The 19,442-nt window shown below is 41.8% G+C and overlaps 1 protein-coding gene across 1 annotated transcript in view; it reads right to left on the bottom strand.

The window, feature by feature from the left end:
• Positions 1-19,442, bottom strand: part of uhrf2 (ubiquitin like with PHD and ring finger domains 2) — a 180,428-nt gene that overhangs the window by 141,283 nt on the left and 19,703 nt on the right. The window contains exon 2 of the mRNA XM_043715167.2: positions 12,137-12,391. Coding sequence (XP_043571102.1) covers positions 12,137-12,391 — 255 coding nt within the window. The remainder of the gene's footprint in view (positions 1-12,136; positions 12,392-19,442) is intronic.

The following is a 19,442-nucleotide window of genomic DNA, read 5'->3' as shown; positions in this document are numbered from 1 at the left end:
GAGTATTGATGATGGGATTTCATTTCCAAATTCTCTACCTAACAGAACATGTTCCCTGAAAATTTTGAAATGTTGATACTTATTTTACAATGCATAAAACTGCCATATGTATCATACTCGAAGAGGAGTCTAAACGATGCATCTAAAAGGAAAATAGCATGGAGCAGAATACCAGACACCATTTGTAAAGGATTTCCTCTTGTGAAATAGGAGAAAAACTCAAAAATGATTGAGCCACAAGATAGGTGTGTTCTGATTTTCTGCCCAGAAAGTGATAACAGTCCTGAATGCATTAGTTGCGCTCCTCACTTGCTCTTTCCTCCCATTGGTAGTTTTCCTTGAGGAATCTGTACCTCATGGAACCCAGTAGCTATCAAGATATTCAAATTTGCTTCTCAAAAGAGGTAAATGTCTGACTCTATCACCATTTACAAAGTGAAAATGATGATTCCTTTGTTTTTAGCATGCCATAAAGAATACTACTGCGTACCATACAAAATTGGGAATATACTGTCGCTAAGAACTTCTTTAACTGTAAAAGGACAGCATTACATGAATGCGAAATTAAATATGATTGATTAACAAAACAACTTTAACAAAGATTTTCTAACAGCTGAAACCAAAGTCAGGAGATATCCCATCAAAAGTTTGGGTAGAATGCAAAGATTGAAATGGTACATTTACTTAACAATAAAGTTAAACCAAAATGAAATTTAGTGATAGTTAATCTGACTCATAATTTCCAAATGACTATAAAACAAGACAACTAGAATTCTCTTTCCCTCAACAAGTCACCTGACTCATGGAAGGACAAAACAACATGTAATGAGGCAGGTTTACTCAATGAAAGGTACCCGAGGAAACAGTGACCATAACATGTTCGAATTTAGCATTCAGTTAGTGTGAGAAATGTGTGTCGGAAAAATTGTGCTAAACTCAAACAAGGGAAATTATAATGGAATGAGGACAGAACGGGCTGGAGTGGGCTTGGACAGTGGTTATAGCAGAAGACAGGTGAGTAACAACGGTAGACAATTCAGAAACTAGTTCGCAACAAGGATATATTCCAGTAAGCAAGGAGGGTTCTACGGAAGATATAAATAAATCACGGTTAATCAAGCAAGTTAAGGACTGTATGAAATTAAAACACAAACATTCAATGAGGCAAAGTTAGTGATAAACTAGAGAATTGGAAGAGTTTTAAAAGCCAACAAAAAAGATTACCAAAAACAATAGAGGGAGAAAATAGCAATGATAGTAAACTGACAAATAATATCAAAATGAATTGCAAGAGATTTTTTTAAAAATACACTGTATATTAAAAGAAAGAGAAGAGAAGAAAAGGAACGTAAGCTTCTTAGAGAACTAGGCTGGGGAGAATGGGGAATAATAGTGAACAAGAAATGGCACGAGTTAATTAAATACTTTGCATCAGTTGCCACAGTAGAAGAAACCAATAGCATTCCAAAAACAATGAACAATCAAGGTGCAAATGGAGAGAAGAAATGAATATAATAACTATCACTAGAGAAAACGTAAGGCCACTATATCCCATTGACCACATGGGTTGCTTTCTAGCAAGAATGGGAAAAGATCTGCAAGATTTTGGTTGCACTGTCATAATTTTCCATGAATCCTTAGATTCTGGAAAGATCCCAGAGAACTGGAAAACTGTCATGCAAAATACTTTCATACAAGAAGGGGAAGGAGACAAAAACCATGTAAAAGGTAAAGTCGTTAAAGTCCTACCATACCATAAGGTTGCTCTTTTATTAGAGAGCTGACTGGTGATGGTTTAACTGATGGTCACCATACCTCAGGCTAGGAGAGAGGCCAAGATGGAGAGTCCTTCATGGTAAACTCAGCGAGTGTAGGAATTGAACCGTTCACATCAGTCAGCATCACAAACCAGCCATCCAGCCAACTGAGCCAACAGAAGGAAACAGGTAGGTTAACTTAGTGGTCAAAACTTGGCAAATGGAATGTAATGTGGAAACATGTACGGTTATGCACTTTGGCAGGAAAAAGAGAGGAGCTGAATATTATTTAAATAGAGAAAGAATGTAGAACACTGCATCACAGAGGAATTTGGGGTCATTGTGCCTCCAAGGTAGAGTACAATTTTAACAGGTAAGACAAATGGAATGTTGACCTTTATTGCAAAAAGAATGAAGTATAAAAATAGTGAGATCTTACTAAAACTAAGGAAGATATCAGTTAGATCACAAATAGAATACTGTGAATGGTTTTAGTCCCCTGATCGAAGGTAATATATACTGGCACCGGCATCTGTCCAGAGAAGGTTCACCAGGTTCATCTCAGGTATGGAGAGATTTTCTTGTTGAGAAAGTTTGAGTGGGTTAAAAGTTAGAACAATGAGAGCTGACCTTAGTAAAACATACAAGATTCTGAGAGGTTGACAGATAGCTGCCCAGAGGTTGTTTCCTTTTGTGGGAGAGCTGAGGACCAGAGTGCACAATCTCAGAATAAGGGGTCACACAGTTAGGCCAGAGGTGAGAAATAAGTTATTCTCTCAGGGGTGGTGAATGTGTGGAATTATTTACCACAGTGAGCAGTTGAGGCTGGGTCTTTAAGTATATCAAGACTGAGATAGACAGATTCTTAATTAGTAATAGAATCAAGAATTATGATGAAACTGGCAGGAAAGTGGAGTTGAGGATTATCAGATCAGCCATGATATCAACAAATGGTTGAATAGGATTGATGGGCTGAATGGACCCACATCTTCTTTGCTCATGGTCTAAATAGTTGCATTATGAAATAGAACATAGAACATAGAAGAATACAGCGCAGTACAGGCCCTTTGGCCCTCGATGTTGCGCCGATCCAAGCCCACCTAACCTATACTAACCCACTATCCTCCATATACCTATCCAATGCCCGCTTAAATGCCCATAAAGAGGGAGAGTCCACCACTGCTACTGGCAGGGCATTCCATGAACTTACGACTCGCTGAGTGAAGAACCTACCCCTAACTTCAGTCCTATATCTACCCCCCCTTAATTTAAAGCTATGCCCCCTTGTAATACCCGACTCCATACGCGGGAAAAGGTTCACACTGTCAACCCTATCTAACCCCCTAATCATCTTGTATACCTCAATCAAGTCACCCCTAAACCTTCTTTTCTCTAATGAAAACAGCCCCAAGTGTCTCAGTCTTTCCTCATACGATCTTCCTTCCATACCAGGCAACATCCTGGTAAACCTCCTCTGCACCCGTTCCAGTGCCTCCACATCCTTCCTATAGTATGGCGACCAAAACTGCACACAATATTCCAGATGCGGCTGCACCAGAGTCTTATACAACTGCATCATGACCTCAGGACTCCGGAACTCAATTCCTCTACCAATAAAAGCCAGTACGCCATATGCCTTCCTCACCGCACTATTTACCTGGGTGGCAACTTTCAGAGATCTGTGTACATGGACACCAAGATCCCTCTGCTCATCCACACTACCAAGTATCCGACCATTAGCCCAGTACCCCATCTTTTTGTTATTCTTCCCAAAGTGAATCACCTCACACTTAGCTACACTGAATTCCATTTGCCACCTTTCTGCCCAGCTCTGCAGCTTCTCTATATCCTGCTGTAACCTGCCACATCCTTCCTCACTGTCAACAACTCCTCCGACTTTCGTATCATCCGCAAACTTGCTCACCCAACCTTCTAACCCCTCTTCCAGGTCATTTATAAAAATGACAAACAGCAATGGTCCCAAAACAGATCCTTGCGGAACACCGCTAGTGACGGCACTCCATGAAGAAACTTTGCCATCAACTACTACCCTCTGTCTTCTTCCATCCAGCCAATTCCTAATCCAAACCTCCAACTCACCCTCAATGCCATATCTCCGTATTTTCTGCAGTAGCCTACCATGGGGAACCTTATCAAACGCCTTACTAAAATCCATATATACCACATCTACCGCTTTCCCCTCATCAACCTCCTTCGTCACCTTTTCAAAGAATTCAATAAGGTTTGTGAGGCACGACCTGCCCTTCACAAAACCATGCTGACTATCCTTGATCACATTATTCCTATCCAGATGTGCATAAATCCTATCCCTTACAATTCTCTCTAAGACTTTGCCCACAACAGAAGTGAGACTCACCGGCCTATAGTTACTAGGGTTATCCCTACTCCCCTTTTTGAACAAGGGAACCACATTTGCTATCCTCCAGTCTTCTGGCACTACTCCTGTAGACAAAGAGGACATAAAAATCAAGGCCAATGGCTCTGCAATCTCCTCCCTTGCTTCCCAGAGAATCCTAGGATAAATGCCATCAGGCCCAGGGGACTTATCTATTTTCACCTTTTCCAGGATTTCCAACACCTCTTCTCTACATACCTCAAAGCCATCCATTCTACTTATTTGTGACTCAGTATTCACATCGACGACAATGCCCTGTTCCTGAGTAAATACTGAAGAAAAGTATTCATTCAGTGTCTCCCCAATCTCTTCCGCCTCCACACGCAACTTCCCACTACTATCCTTGACTGGACCTATTCCTACCCTAGTCATTCTTTTATTCCTAACATACCTATAGAAAGCCTTAGGGTTTTCCCTAATCCTACCGACTAAGGACCTTTCATGTCCCCTCCTTGCTGCTCTTAGCTCTCTCTTCAGGTCCTTCCTGGCTACCCTATAACTCTCAATCGCCCCAATTGAACCTTCACGTCTCATCTTGAGATAGGCCGCCCTCTTCCATTTAACAAGGGATTCCAATTCCTTATTAAACCACGGCTCCCTCGCACGACCCTTTCCTCCCTGCCTGACAGGTACATAATTATCAAGGACACTCAATAGTTGCTCCTTGAACAAGCTCCACATATCATTTACACTCTTGCCTTGGAGTCTACTTTTCCAAGCCACACATCCTAAGTCATGCCTCACCGCATCATAATTTCCCTGACCCCAGCTATAACTCTTGCCCTGTAGTACACACTTATCCCTCTCCATCACGAGAGTAAAAATCACCGAATTATGGTCACTATCCCCAAAGTGCTCACCTACCTCTAATTCTAACATCTGGCCTGGTTCGTTACCCAGAACCAAATCCAGTATGGCCTCACCTCTTGTTGGCCTGTCTACATATTGTGTCAGGAAACTCTCCTGCACACATTGAACAAACACTGACCCATCTAACGAACTTGAGCTATAGCTTTCCCAATCAATATCAGGAAAGTTAAAGTCCCCCATAACAACCACCCTATTACTGTCACTCATCTCCTGAATCACCTTCCCTATCCTTTCTTCAATGATTCTAGGACTATTAGGAGGCCTGTAAAAGACTCCTAACAGGGTGACCTCACCTTTCCTATTCCTAACCTCAGCCCAAACTACCTCAGATGGCAAGTCCTCATCCATCGTCCTTTCCACCACTGTAATACTATCTTTGACAAGCAATGCCACACCTCCCCCTCTTTTACCCCCACCTCTGACCCTACTAAAACACTTAAATCCTGGAACCTGCAACAGCCAATCCTGTCCCTGTTCTAGCCATGTCTCCGTAATAGCCACAACATCGAAGTCCCAGGTACCAACCCACGCTGCAAGTTCACCTACCTTATTTCGTATACTTCTTGCATTGAAGTATACACACTTCAAGCCACTTTCCTGTTTACAGACACCCTCCTTGGAAATTGATGCCATGTTCCTAACCTCCCTACACTCCAGGCCCTGCACCCTGAAGCTACAATCTGGGTTCCCATGCCCCTGCAGAGTTAGTTTAAACCCCCCCCAAGAGCACTAGCAAACCTCCCCCCCAAGGATACTGGTGCCCCTCAGGTTCAGGTGTAGACCATCCTGTTTATAGAGGTCCCACCGTCCCCAGAAAGAACCCCAGTTATCCAAAAACCGGAATCCCTCCCTCCTGCACCTGGTGCGAAGCCCGATTTCAAAACAGCTGTGGAGTCATTCCAGTTTTGACAAGCTCCAAATCCACTACTTAATAAAAGCAAATCAAAACTTCTTCAGGGATCAATATTTTTACAGAAATATTTCCACTGGTATGTTTAAATCAAATATATGAGGTGTGCTAGTAACCACAATGGATAGAACAGACTCTAACAACACTGATATACTCCGTTATTGACCGCATAGAGTGCAATGTTTTATGATCTCTGTCTAGTCTGAATTCTCACCCAAAGTGAGGTGGTGGTGAGTGGTGGCAAAAATAGATTAGGGATAGGGAGCATACATAAAGAGTGGAAACAACAGTATTTAAGAAAAAGATAGAGACTTGTGAAACAATGAAAGTCTTGGGCAGCTTACTGGTCTAAGACTAGATTTAAGCCAAAAAGGGAAGGGCACAAATGCCAGCGGAATGGAAATGTTTTGCAATCAGCCCCTGGAGCTTGCAGAATCAGTGGGTGGTAGAAGGCAGGGAAACGTGCAGTTTGCCAGGCTCTGATGGCCCAGCCCTTTCGATAATGATGGGTTTAACAATGACTGCATCAGTAAAGGCAAAGCAGAGAAATAATACTGGGGTTATCAATAAGGTCATACTACCTATTTCATTACGTTTCCCTTGGCTCAAAATCAAGAAATACAGCGAAAGAAAACGCAAACCAAAATGGATTGCTGTTTAATAAAACAATGCAGCTTCCTTTTGCACATCTCCCCTGTCCAAACAATTCAGCATTCAAAAAAAATGTTTTTCAGAATCTGCCACTGAGTCATTTTAGCTCAAGCAGACACTACAGTTCTGTTACTGTAGTGTCCAACAGCTTCTTCACAATCCTGGGAGTTTAATTTCCACTACTCAGATGTCCATTCTGTATGCTATTGACACTCAACGTGAAAATATCCAAAAGCCAACATCCAATTCTTGTTAGCTTTTGCTTGCCTGTACCTACACCCTCTTGTCCTGGAGGGAATGCTTTAGAATGAACAGGCTTGAGACCCTGAGTTAATAGTGATGTCAGTGAGTCAGATTGAACATGTTAGAATATCAGGACACACTGATCACTATCATTTAAAAATCAAAATATTCATTTCTAGAAGGAAGAATTTAAAATCAAAAGAAGGCATGTATAAAATTTTAGTTAAAGGATATTTGAGAGTACTGTGAATAGTTCTGGCCTCCAATCATAAAGATATATAGAGGCATTAGAGAAGGTACAAGAAAAATTTACTAGATGAACTGAGAGAATAACTGAAAAACTGAACTTGTCCCTTGCAAATTTAAGATCCCATGGGATCCAAGGAGATTTGGCTAATTGGATCCAGAATTGGCTCAAAAAACATTAGGTAATGGTCAAGTGGTGATTCTGAAACTGGAAACCTGTGTTCAGGAGGGTCCCACAGGAATCAGTGTTGGGGCCATTACTATTTCTGATATAATTACATGATTTAGGCTTGAATGTAAGAAGGGTGATCAGTAAGTTTGCTGATGACACGAAAATTGGAGAAGGGGTAAAATTGTGAGGATAGCCTTAGATTACAGGAGTATATATAGATGGGTTAGTCAGATGGGCTGATCAGTACAAATGAAATTCAATCTCGATAAATGTGAGGTGTTACACTCAGGCAGAACAAACAAGGCAAGGGAATAAATGATGAATGCTAGGACCCTGGGAAGCAACTAGGATCGGAGGGAACTATATGTGCATGTCCACCGGTCAGTTAAGGTGTCAGGACAAGTGGTTAAAAAAAGTACATGGGATATTTGCCTTTCTTGGTCAAGGAACAGAGTTTAAAGTGGAGGGATGTTATTTTGGAACTGTAAATTAGATTGGTTCGGCAACAGTTGAGAGTATTGTGTGTAGTTCTGTAATCCACATTGTAGGAGAGATGTGATTGCACTGGAGAGGGTGCAGAGGAGATATACAAGGATGTTCCTGGTCTGGAGAGTTTTAGTAATGGAGAGAGATTGGATAGACTGGAATTGTTTTCTTTGGAGCAAAGGAGACTGAGGTGGTCATAATTGAGACATTTGAAAGCCCAATCCAAGATGGCGGCAGAGCAGGTTGTTTCAGCCAAAGCTCATCTGCGCCACCTGTTAGTTTTCTTTCTGTTTGTGTTCTTCCTTTCCTCCTCCTCTTCAGGCTATGGTCGACTCCTGGCCTCAGTGTAGACACAACAAGGGGTCCTCTCAGCCTGGCATGGTAGCCCTACAGCAGCACATGGCAGTTTCTCAGTCCGATATGGCTTCAGCGTGGACTCCCAGTCTCAATGTGATTCCAGAGCAATCTCCCAGTCTCACGAACCAGAGGTGAAGCGTGGCGCAGTCTAGAGTCGAGGCCCGGTGTGGACTGGAGGCTAGGTGGGAGCATGTTCGGGTTGGAATACCATCATTCTGAGCTTCTATTTCAGCAACACTGGACTTATTATTTCTCTATTTCTCTAAGATCTTCTACCTGAAGAAGCTGTATGTAGATGGTTTGTGCATACGATGCTGTAAGTGACTATTTATAAATTTTTCACTGTATTCATTTATGGACATGTGACAATAAAGCTTAAAAGAAATTATGAGGGACTTAGATAAAGTAAACATGACTGGGGCACAGATTCAAGTTAAGAGGTAGGAGGTGTAAAGGAGACAGGAAGAATTTTTTTCACCCAGGGGGTGGTGGAAATCTGGAACTCTCTGCCTGTAATGGTGGTAGAGGCAGAAATACTCATAATATTTAAGAAGTATTTGGATATGCTCTCGCACTGCCAAGGCATACAAGGCTATGGGCCAAATGCTGGAAAATGGGATTAGAATAGTTAGGTGGTTGTTTTTGATTGGCATAGACTCAATGGATTGAAGGGCTATTTTCTGTGCAGTAGACCTCTAACGTTTTTCTTTGCCAAAGGGAAAACTGAGATGTAACCTGCTAGGCCTTCAAAGCTACGAAAGGATTTGAGAGGGTAGACAGAGAAAATGTGGGTGAGACCAGAACCAGGAAAAATATCAGATACACGCACATCATCTAACAGGAAATTCAGCCAAAACATCAGAGGCATCATCCCCAGTCACCGAAATAAATGGGGTAATTGCATTTATGGGGAAGCTCATTAGTATATAAGATATAAGATGATGTTTTAATAGGGTTACATAAAAAGGGATGAGAGGAGCACAAACACAGGAACATCCATGTTGGTCAAAACAGCCTGTTTCTGGCTATGAATAATTTGACAGGCCAGATTAGAAGACAAACATCACAACTAGGCTCAAAATGTATTCACACATTTCACTAAGGATCACACACACGCATAACTGCTTAAAAATTGTTAGAGCATCAGGTTTTAGATTCTTTAAAATTTGATTTGGTGATGGTATCACACTTGCGTTAGGCTGGTTAAAATGCATTGCCATCTTTGTTTCCTGGTTATCATGGCATGCTGAGGAATTTCTGACATTTCCCCTGTCATGCAGATCTGCGTCCCTGTCAATCACCAAAGTCTTTGACTCAGCCAAGTCCAAAATGCACACAAATGTTTTGTGCTACCTGCCTCAAATCGAGGAACAAAACTGATTCAGGTAAAGCAGTCCTCTTCTCACTACTCTTTATGTAATTTTCTATTAAAACTGACCCTTCTACAAAAAAAGCGAAACTCCCAAATGGGAAACAGTGAAACTCTCTTGCCCATCCTGACCGTCTTCCTGTCTCTGATTCTCTGCATGCTGCCCTCATAGTTCTTTCTACTCCCTCCCTTCCTCTTCTCTTAAAACCCCACACCCCTCCTGGAAACAATTATTTCCTTTTTCCTTCGTAATCTAAGTGCTTCCTGGTCTGAAATGCCAATCCAAAGTGGCACATAACATTTGCAAACAAAACACTGTCAGCTTTTTCAATTTTTTATCACTATGTAAACATGTCACATTGTAAAGACGTGTTATTCACATGAATAATTTCCACAAAACTTCCAACTCTGAAGTCAAAATAAAAAATTGAAGTTTTAAAGTAAGCACTGAATGTATTATCTTAAAACAAAAATTGAATTATGCTTGCATGCTGCAGTCCAATCATCCACCCATTTACCTCTCCTTTTCACACTTTTCCAACATCCCAAGGAATGCAGCAGATCAAAAAGGCAGTTGTCCATGTTCTCAAGGTAATTTGGGATGGGCAGCAAATACTGGCCTAGCCAAAATCACCCACATCCCATGAACAAATTAAACAAAACTTGAATTGGCATTCGTAGCGGTCAAAAATGTAATTGATACAGAAGTAATTCCATTGTACTTTTGCCAAGTTTTTATATTTCTTCTTACCTGAAGCATGTAATATTTGATACCCACGTTAGGTAGCATGACACCATAAATTTGAGGCTCCTTCCCCACTCCAATCCCAAATCCACATGCCTCAGGTTCTATCCAAATTGGCAATGTAACAACCAACTACAGAGCATTCAGATGGTTAAACATAGGAAGGAAACTGCTATTTCCAAATGGATTCTTGCCACCTGTTGGGGTTCCTGTTACACCCATGCATCAAATAGACCCCCTACCATACTCTCTCCCCACCCCCCCCCAGCCAAAGCCATCTCCAGTCCAGTAAACTACCATAGGGTCCCTTTTTTTTGGGAGGGGGGGGGGTGGGAGGAGTGACTGGGTCCTCAATTCTTGTCCCAATAGGAAGTGTATGTGAAGCCCAGTCAACTGCAATTTCTCCAACTGACTGCCAGGTCATTAATCCAAAGCGACAGTGGAGAATCGTCATTTTGAGAGAAAGTAGTATTGGGTGCCTAGTCCAAGTGCAGCTAGAGCCAAGCACAAGCTAGAGTTTCAAAGGAGGAGGGAGAAAATAATTAATAAATCTCTGGCAAGTTAACATATTATATTCAAGAGTTTAGATGCAGGGTTGTTATACTGTCTTTTTGGCAGCATATCTGGAAATGCAGTAGCCAAAACAAACAAAAAAACACACCACCAACTTTGTGCGTCTTCTCCCTTGACAAAGATAGTTCAGACATCATAAAATTCTATGGCATCCTAATTCTTGAAAAAAATGTTTTGAACTATTAATATATTTTCCTCCCTTAGAGGATCATTGCATGGCATATCTCCTCTTTCCCGCCAAGACTGATTATTAACAGATCAACCTCTTAAATTCCAAGGTAAATTAAGCTAAAAAAAATTAAGTTACAAATCATAATTCTGGAGCTGTGACTGCAGCTTCATTTTCCTGTTCTGCATCCAATGGGGAAAAATACAGGGCAGGATATGAGTAACACATTTCTGAATGTCAGCCCAAGTTTTAGCTTAAAACTAACTCACATCATACAACTCATAAACTATGGCATTTATCAGTGATACATGCATCGGTGAACCCATTTGTAATCTCTAAAGGCTACAGGCAAGGTGAAAGACTCAGTGCTGAGAAAATGGGACACGTCCCTTTCAGTCAAGAGTTATCATAAAATACTCCATGTCAAATCCATAGTCCACAAAATTAAAAAGCTTGCACACCTCTCTTGATGTTCTTCCCATTTCCCACAAGAGCTATCAAACAACCCAAGCGTTAACTCCAAATGGCTGCATTTGTGATCAACACCATCACTAAGTGCAGCACTGATTCCACATGCACAAAACTGGAGCGATGTTTAGTATAGTGCCAGTGAAACAAAATGGCTTCCTAACATTTGACAGTTTGAGGTCATCCCACAGATTGACTGAAAAAATCTTCTTTGCTCTAGATGCAACCACACTACAAAACCTGGGACATAATGAAAGTTTTCTTTTGGTTAGCTTCAGTCAGAAGTCCGAATCAAAATGAAGCCAAAGCTTCTTCACAAAAATGCAAAAAAAAAACGCTAGAGACGTCATGATGTCTGCATTTTATCTTCACTGCCTTATCAGACCTAAAAGGTCTTTCAAAAAGAAAAAGTTCATTATCTCTCCTACTAATAGCACAGTGTCATGGGTGCAACTGTACGTGCGTGGATGGAACATGGCTGCCATCTTTAACAGCAGCAACCTTTCTCCTACCATTTCCAAACACCCTGGAAAAAAAGCGCTGCTGAGAAAAGGACATAAGGTTTGGGCAGTCGGTCTGATTGTCCTCAACAAAGTATTAATCAACTTACCATTGTTTATTGGTGCAATGCACCCAGTCCCTGAATCATGCTTAAGATTTTTAAACTAGAGGCTAGATTATTTGCATGTTAAATAGTAACTTGCCTTGTACAACCCAAAGCCTGGATCAATGAGAAACGATCGAGTCGATGTTCCTGGACGATTTTTCTTGTTAGTTTCTTCGCTGGAAGAGGTTTTGTCACATTCACTCTGTGATGAGCTACATCCTGAGTCACTGTCTGACAGCTCAACCTCATTCTCTTTTTTCTTCGCTGTAGACAAAGTAGGCTGGCGAATCAAAAGCTGAATGATATCATTCAGTCCCACGTTGTAATCAAACAGACTATGGCCGTCTTCCAACTGAAAAATGGGATAAAAATGTTCCAATCATTATCTTGTTCAAATTACACCAGAATTACAAAAACCTGAACATCAATTTTAACTTTCCAAGGGAATGACTTGAACAAAACACATACTCAGCAGTGTTAACTTGTGTTTACATTTCCCAGTTAAGGAATAATCTTCAAATAAACTGAGCTTTTATGTTATAATTCACTAAATGCATGAAGTACTTCACATCATCCTTTTGGTTTCAAAACAAAAAAAATTACTATTCACAACAGTATTGTCACACTCATGTCTCCAGCAGCATTTAAATTAAACAGAAAATGTCAGAAATAATCAGTAGGTCTTGAGGCATCTGTGGAGGGATGACTTTAATATTTCAGCTCAACTTAATCTGTTGTCATCAACCTGAAACATTAACTCGGTTTCTCTCTCTGCAGATGCTGCCTGACCTGATGAGTTTATCCAACACTTTCGATTTAATGTCAGATTTCCAGAACCTACAATATATTGTATTAGCCGACATTAACACCCGTATCAACCGAACAAGCCGCAACAAATTTACACCAACAGCAGCCATGTGCACCACGAGCACAATGCTGACAAATCAACACATTTTCACAAGAAACTGACAGCCACAGTACAATAGTCAAATTTAACACCAAACCTCAAGAACATAATACTTAACTTGGTTTGACAAGCTACCAGATTATGGGCAGTTCATTGTGATTTTGACCCATGCTCAATTGGTCTGCCTACTTTGGGTAATTTAGCTTCAGGTGTCAACAAGGCAAATCCATTCGGGCCACAAGCAGATTGACAAAGAACTGCAAATATGAAATATAGCAAATTAGCCTGGAGTGCTACTACTGCAACCACAACCAGCATAAGGATACCATGCACACATTCCCAAAACGTAACCAAGTGAAGCCTGAACTGCTTGGCTGTTAATGACTATCCTGGAGCTTCGGTTGCACACACCCTGAAGCAGGAAGTGCAGAGTGGATTTGGCAGTGAACGGGGAAATGAATGGCCTGTCATTTTCCTGACTCACTGCAATACAGACAGTTAGGAAAGTCAAGGATGGCTTTCCAGTCTGTGCTCCCTGTGCTGTATGACTATAACCACTCAGAGGGTCCATATGCAAATTGGTGGGTCACACTGTCCCCAGAATTAATTTCTGGATTTGGAAATGCCTGGTGTGCATGAATGATGGATATCCGCACAGAAAAAGAACAAAATGTGAGGTAAGAGAGATTCCCAGCCACAGGAAGGCTGAAAAAAATGTTCAAGATTGAATGCGAAGAGAACAACGTCCAGTCATTGGTCTAGTCAGAAGAAGCATTTTATTGGAATGGGCTTTCAAAAATCATCAGAATACTTTCACTACCACCAGAAATACAATGTTCCGATACTCATTCATGTGGGCCAAATCAAAGCCCGAGTCCAGCAAAGGTTTCCGACCAACAGCCAGTTGGTACAAATGCTTTCTGGAATGAAAGAAACCAAGATCGCTTAGACTGTCAGAAAAACCTCCGCCAAAACAGATTGCAGCGGTTCATCATCAGACAGTGACAAAACATTAGCACCTATTAAGCTACACTTCGATGAAGGCCTCATGAATTGCACATGCATAGAAGTCAAACAGTGGAATGGAAAGACTCAAACAGTTTTAATGAAAGCCACAAGATTTGAGAAGACAAGATTCATGGTGACAGTGGGCTGCACAGCCAAATGAACAAAATTAAACTGTAATGTTCAAAGATGACACCATGCCAAACATCACAGACTTGATAGAATTCCTACAGTGTGGAAATGTGGCCTTTGCCCCAAAGGACTGATTTGGAATAGTCAGCATGGCTTTGTGTGTGGGAAATCATGTCTCACAAACTTGTTTGAGTTTTTTGAAGAAGTAACAAAGAGGATTGATGAGGGCAGAGCAGTAGATGTATTCTATGTGGATTTCAGAAAGGCGTTCGACAAGGTTCCCCATGGGAGACTGATTAGCAAGGTTAGATCTCATGGAATATAGGGAGAACTAGCCATTTGGATACAGAACTGGCTCAAAGGTAGAAGACAGAGGGTGGTGGTGGAGGGTTGTTTTTCAGACTGGAGGCCTGTGACCAGTGGAGTGCCACAAGGATCGGTGCTGGGTCCTCTACTTTTTGTCATTTGCATAAATGATTTGGATACGAACATAAGAGGTACAGTTAGTAAGTTTGCAGATGACACCAAAATTGGAGGTGTAATGGACAGCGAAGAGGGTTACGTCAGATTACAACAGGATCTGGACCAGATGGGCCAATGGGCTAAGAAGTGGCAGATGGAGTTTAATTCACACAAATGCGAGGTGCTGCATTTTGGGAAAGCAAATCTTAGCAGGACTTATACACTTAATGGTAAGGTCCTAGGGAGTGTTGCTGAACAAAGAGACCTTGGAGTACAGGTTCATAGCTCCCTGAAGTGGAGTTGCAGGTAGATAGGATAGTGAAGAAGGCATTTGGTATGCTTTCTTTTATTGGTCAGAGTATTGAGTACAGGAGTTGGGAGGTCATGTTGTGGCTGTATAGGACATTGGTTAGGCCACTGTTGGAATATTGCATGCAATTCTGGTCTCCTTCTTATCAGAAAGATGTTGTGAAACTTGAAAGGATTCAGAAAAGATTTACAAGGTCGTTGCCAGGGTTGGAGGATTTGAGCTATAGGGAGATGCCGAACAGGCTGGGGCTGTTTTCCCTGGAGAGTCAGAGTCTGAGGGGTGACCTTATAGAGGTTTACAAAATTATGAGAGGCATGGATAGGATAAATACACAAAGTCTTTTCCCTGGGATCGGGAAGTCCAGAACTAGAGGGCATAGGTTTAGGGTGAGAAGGGAAAGATATAAAAGAGATCTATAAGGCAACTTTTTCACACAGAGGGTGGTACGGGTATGGAATGAACTCGCAGAGGAAGTGGTGGAGGCTGGTACAATTGCAACATTTAAGAGCATTCGGATGGGTATATGAACAGGAAGGGTTCGGAGGGATATGGGCCTGGTGCTGGCAGGTGGGACTAGATTGGGTTGGGCTACCTGGTCGGCATGGATGGGTTGGACCGTAGGGTCTGTTTCCATGCTGTACATCACTATGACTCTATTCACTTCACACCGGTTCTCAGGACAGCATCTCATCCAGACATACTATCCCTGTAATCTTTTACTCCCATAGCTGATCCATCTAGCCTGCACATCCCTGAATACTGTGGGTAATTCAGCATGGCCAATCCACCTAACCTACACATCTTTAGACTGTGGGAGGAAACTCACACAGACATGGCGAGACTGTGTAAGCTTCACACAGACAGTCACCTGACAGTCATGTTCCCTGCAGGAGCTTCTGCACATGTCCAGGACAACAGTGGAAAGAGGAGCGAAGTCCAAGACTGATAATGGAAGGAATCTCATTGTCCCCATTAGCTGCTATTCATTCTCCAATGCTGATTGTTATTCACTCCTTTGTTTGTTCAACTGTTCTTCTCTCTCTTTGGGCTCTACCTCCATCTTTCATTTACTCCTTACCTCCTCCTATATCTGCTGCATAAAAACCAACCTTTTCTTAGCTACCATCAGTTCTGAGGAAGGGTCACTGGATCTGAAACATTAATTTTGATTTCTCTCCACAGATACTGCCAGACCTGCTGAAATTTTCTAGCAATTTCTGGTTTTGTTTCAGATTTCCAGCATTCGCAGTTCTTTCCTTTTTCAGGAAAGGAATTTTTTTTTAAAACAAGTATGGAGGAGATGCACGGTATCTCAGCTCTTGGGGAAGGTGAGCATTCGCGAACAATTACTTTCTTCTTCCATAATGGGTACCAATCACTGTTCATGCGCAGAGACACTCCTGGCTGTGTCCTGGGAGGTAAATCACCTCCAGAAGGCAAGAAATTAGATAAGAATTTCAGGAGTCAAACAACATTGTTTTAACCTTTCACCTTCAGAATAGATGAGTAGACCTTGAATACTGAACTTTGAGGGACATAAGCACAGCTCCACAAGCAATTCTGCCCAAAGCCAAACTGATGCCTGGCCAGGAAACTGAACTGGTGGTTAATCATCGAAAAGGGAACAAATTAATTAACAATTAATTGCAAAGGAACATAATAATTTAAAGGTGCAAAGCAAGCATTCTCTTGAAGCCAGGAAAATCTATGCAACTTAATTGACTCATAGCTCTGTTTGACTTTGCATTAATGCATGTGGACATTCACCCTCCGATCTCTTGTGCCTATCTGCCTTGTCTCAGTTCCACCCTGGTTTCCTCAGCATTAGCATTGTTAGTATTGGTTCTCTCAGACAGCCCTTCTGCCCAGAGGTGAGATTTGGGGAAATGTGCTAGTATTATGGAAGCTTAATGCCACCGTGATCTTCAGTGGCACAGACGCAGCAGTGCTTCCCTGGTCATGCAAAGGCATCTCTGCCTCTGCTTCTCACTGGCCTGGAGGTAGCTGCAATGCCTTTAGTATACCCTCTCTCAGTGTACTGCCCAGAGAGGGTATACTAAAGAGCCTGAAACCCTGCCTCAGTTGCTATTTGTTCATCCCCAGCTGCAGACCTTCAAGGCTCATGTCTTAGTTTATTCCTCCTCCTCCTCCACCTCAACCCAGCAATGCTAGTATCACTGCTTGGTTAAGTCATCAAACATTGACACAGAAGCACTGAACTGTAAAGAAATATCATGGATGAGACATTTCTTTCCCATCTGAGATCTTGAGACATATTCAAGCCATCCTTTTGGGCCCTTATCAGATTCCAGCTACCTCTACATAGTCAGGGGCATCCTTCATGAGCCATGACTGGTTTTCCTCTTCCTATATTGTCACGTGCAAAATTACCACCAGTCATCTTTCTCTGATTAGAGAGCTGTCCTATGATCTAGGAGGTCGATAGCAATTTGACCCTCAACTTTATATTTTGTTTTTCAGAATGAAATCTGTTGTGAATTGCTTTTGCTCTGAATAGTAGTCCAGTGGCCTCACTGGAATTTTACACACTTTGGGACAGTAGGAAACAATCATCAAGACACACTCCCCAGTTAAGCCATGACAGACTCAACAGCAAGCCGTTATTCAGTCTCTGGGAAACTGATACTTTGTGCTTCCTGTCCAATTATGTTCTTTCAACCACCTTCTGAAAGCTCTGGGTGGGCCAGAGGATTTCACCTAGTGTCTGGAATAGTAATCCCAGTGGCCTTAAGAGAAGAACAAGAACAAAGAGCAATACAGCACAGGAACAGGCCCTTCAGCCCTCCATGCCTGCGCCAACACATTTGCCCTTCCATACTAAATGTGTGTTCACTTACAGGATCCCTATACATTTGTTCCCTTCCTGTTCATGTATTCATTCAGGTATTTCTTGAACACTGCTATTGTGTCTGCTTCAACCACCTCCTCAGGCAACATGCTCCCTTGTGAAAAAAAAATGGGCCTCGCATATCTCTTTTAAACTTCCCCCTCGCACCTTGAACCTGTGTCCCATAGTAATTGACCCTTCCACCATGCGAAAAAGCCTCATGCTTTACACTCTATCCATGCTATTCACAATCTTATAAATTTCATCAGATCGCCCCTCAACCCTCTGCGTTCCAGTGAAAACAAACGCAATCCATCCAAATGTTCTTCATCGCTAATACGAGACAACATCCTGTCAAACCTTTTCTGTACACTCTCCAAAGCACCACATCTTTCTGGTAGTGTGGTGACCAGTACTGTGCACAATACCCCAACTATGGCCTAAAGTTTTAGAAAGCTGCAGCATTAATTGCTTGCCCTTATATTCAATGCCCATACCAAATGAGGGTAAGCATGCCATAAGCCTTTTTTTTTAAAAAGAACTACTTATCTTCCTGCGCTGCCACCTTCAGTAATCTATGGGCCTGCACATCTAGATCCTTCTGCATATCCATACCCTGAAGGTTTCTGCCATTCACTGCACAGAAGACAGGTCATAGTGCAGGACAACATTCAGGTCCCGTATAATGGAGAAAATCAAGAAATGCCTGCAAAGAAATAGCACCAAATGCAGTATACCAGGGATTCTAATGTCTGTAGCTCAACTGAGATATGCTCCTGAAAAAGCCATTGAAAGATTACCATCATGCTGAATGGATGGTTGACAGTGAAAAGCACCTTGATAAAAAAAAATGGAAATATGAGCACTGATCCACTTGATGATTTGTATGGTTTCATTATTAAATCAGGTTGTTCAATAAAAGTACAAACTATCCAAGTCAGTGGATGGAAAGGAAGACAGTTTGTTTAAAAAGGGATTTTGAAAGTAAAAGTGCTAACTCTGATCTGAGTGGGGATGTTTCAACAATTTCCTGGCCACAGTGACCCAGAATGAATTTGGTGAAATCTGTGCTGATGGCAAAGACATCACGCTCAACATATCTTAAGTACACAAGCAATTCACTCAATAACCTGTGCCACATTGAAGTAATGACTGGTGTTAAGCTTTAAATTTCAAAATGGAGACCACCCACACAGGAGGTCACATTTTAGACTGGAAGCTTAAGTTGAGCTCACCTCTGGAAGAATTTTGAGGGTTCAACTTTTACAGCCACCAGCCAAAAGCACAACTGGTTTTCATTTTGGTCAGACACAAAAGTAGGAAGAACAATGTAGCCTCTGTTTTCCCTTTGTGCTCCAACCTCTCCCTCAAATTTCCTTACAAATACTATCAGTAGCCACAAACATATTTCAGATATTTACCTGTGGACCAGTTGACTTGTTTGACTTCACTTCCATCTGAATCAAAGGATTCATCTTTTGAGGCCCTTTTCCAGGGTTCAGGCTCACCATCTAAACAGGCCCACTGATGCAGTAGAGAGAGTACTGCTCAGTCAAGCTATTAAACTGAATTTACCCACTTTGAGCATGAAAGACCCTTTGTTCCAAAGAACAGCAGGAAGTGCCCTGGTCAAATGCTCCTTCCTCAATCAAAATGCTCAAAAACATACAAGCTGAGTATTCTCTTGCCTCATTGATATCTGTGATCAAGGCACACAGAAAGTAGCTGATACTTGCCTG

Source organism: Chiloscyllium plagiosum, unplaced genomic scaffold (genome assembly GCF_037043375.1).
Source record: "Chiloscyllium plagiosum isolate Xiang-an unplaced genomic scaffold, Cpla_swu_hap1 HiC_scaffold_2, whole genome shotgun sequence".
Taxonomy (NCBI): domain Eukaryota; kingdom Metazoa; phylum Chordata; class Chondrichthyes; order Orectolobiformes; family Hemiscylliidae; genus Chiloscyllium; species Chiloscyllium plagiosum.
The sequence above is the reverse complement of the archived record's forward strand: the minus strand, read 5'-3'. Positions and strand labels throughout refer to the sequence as shown.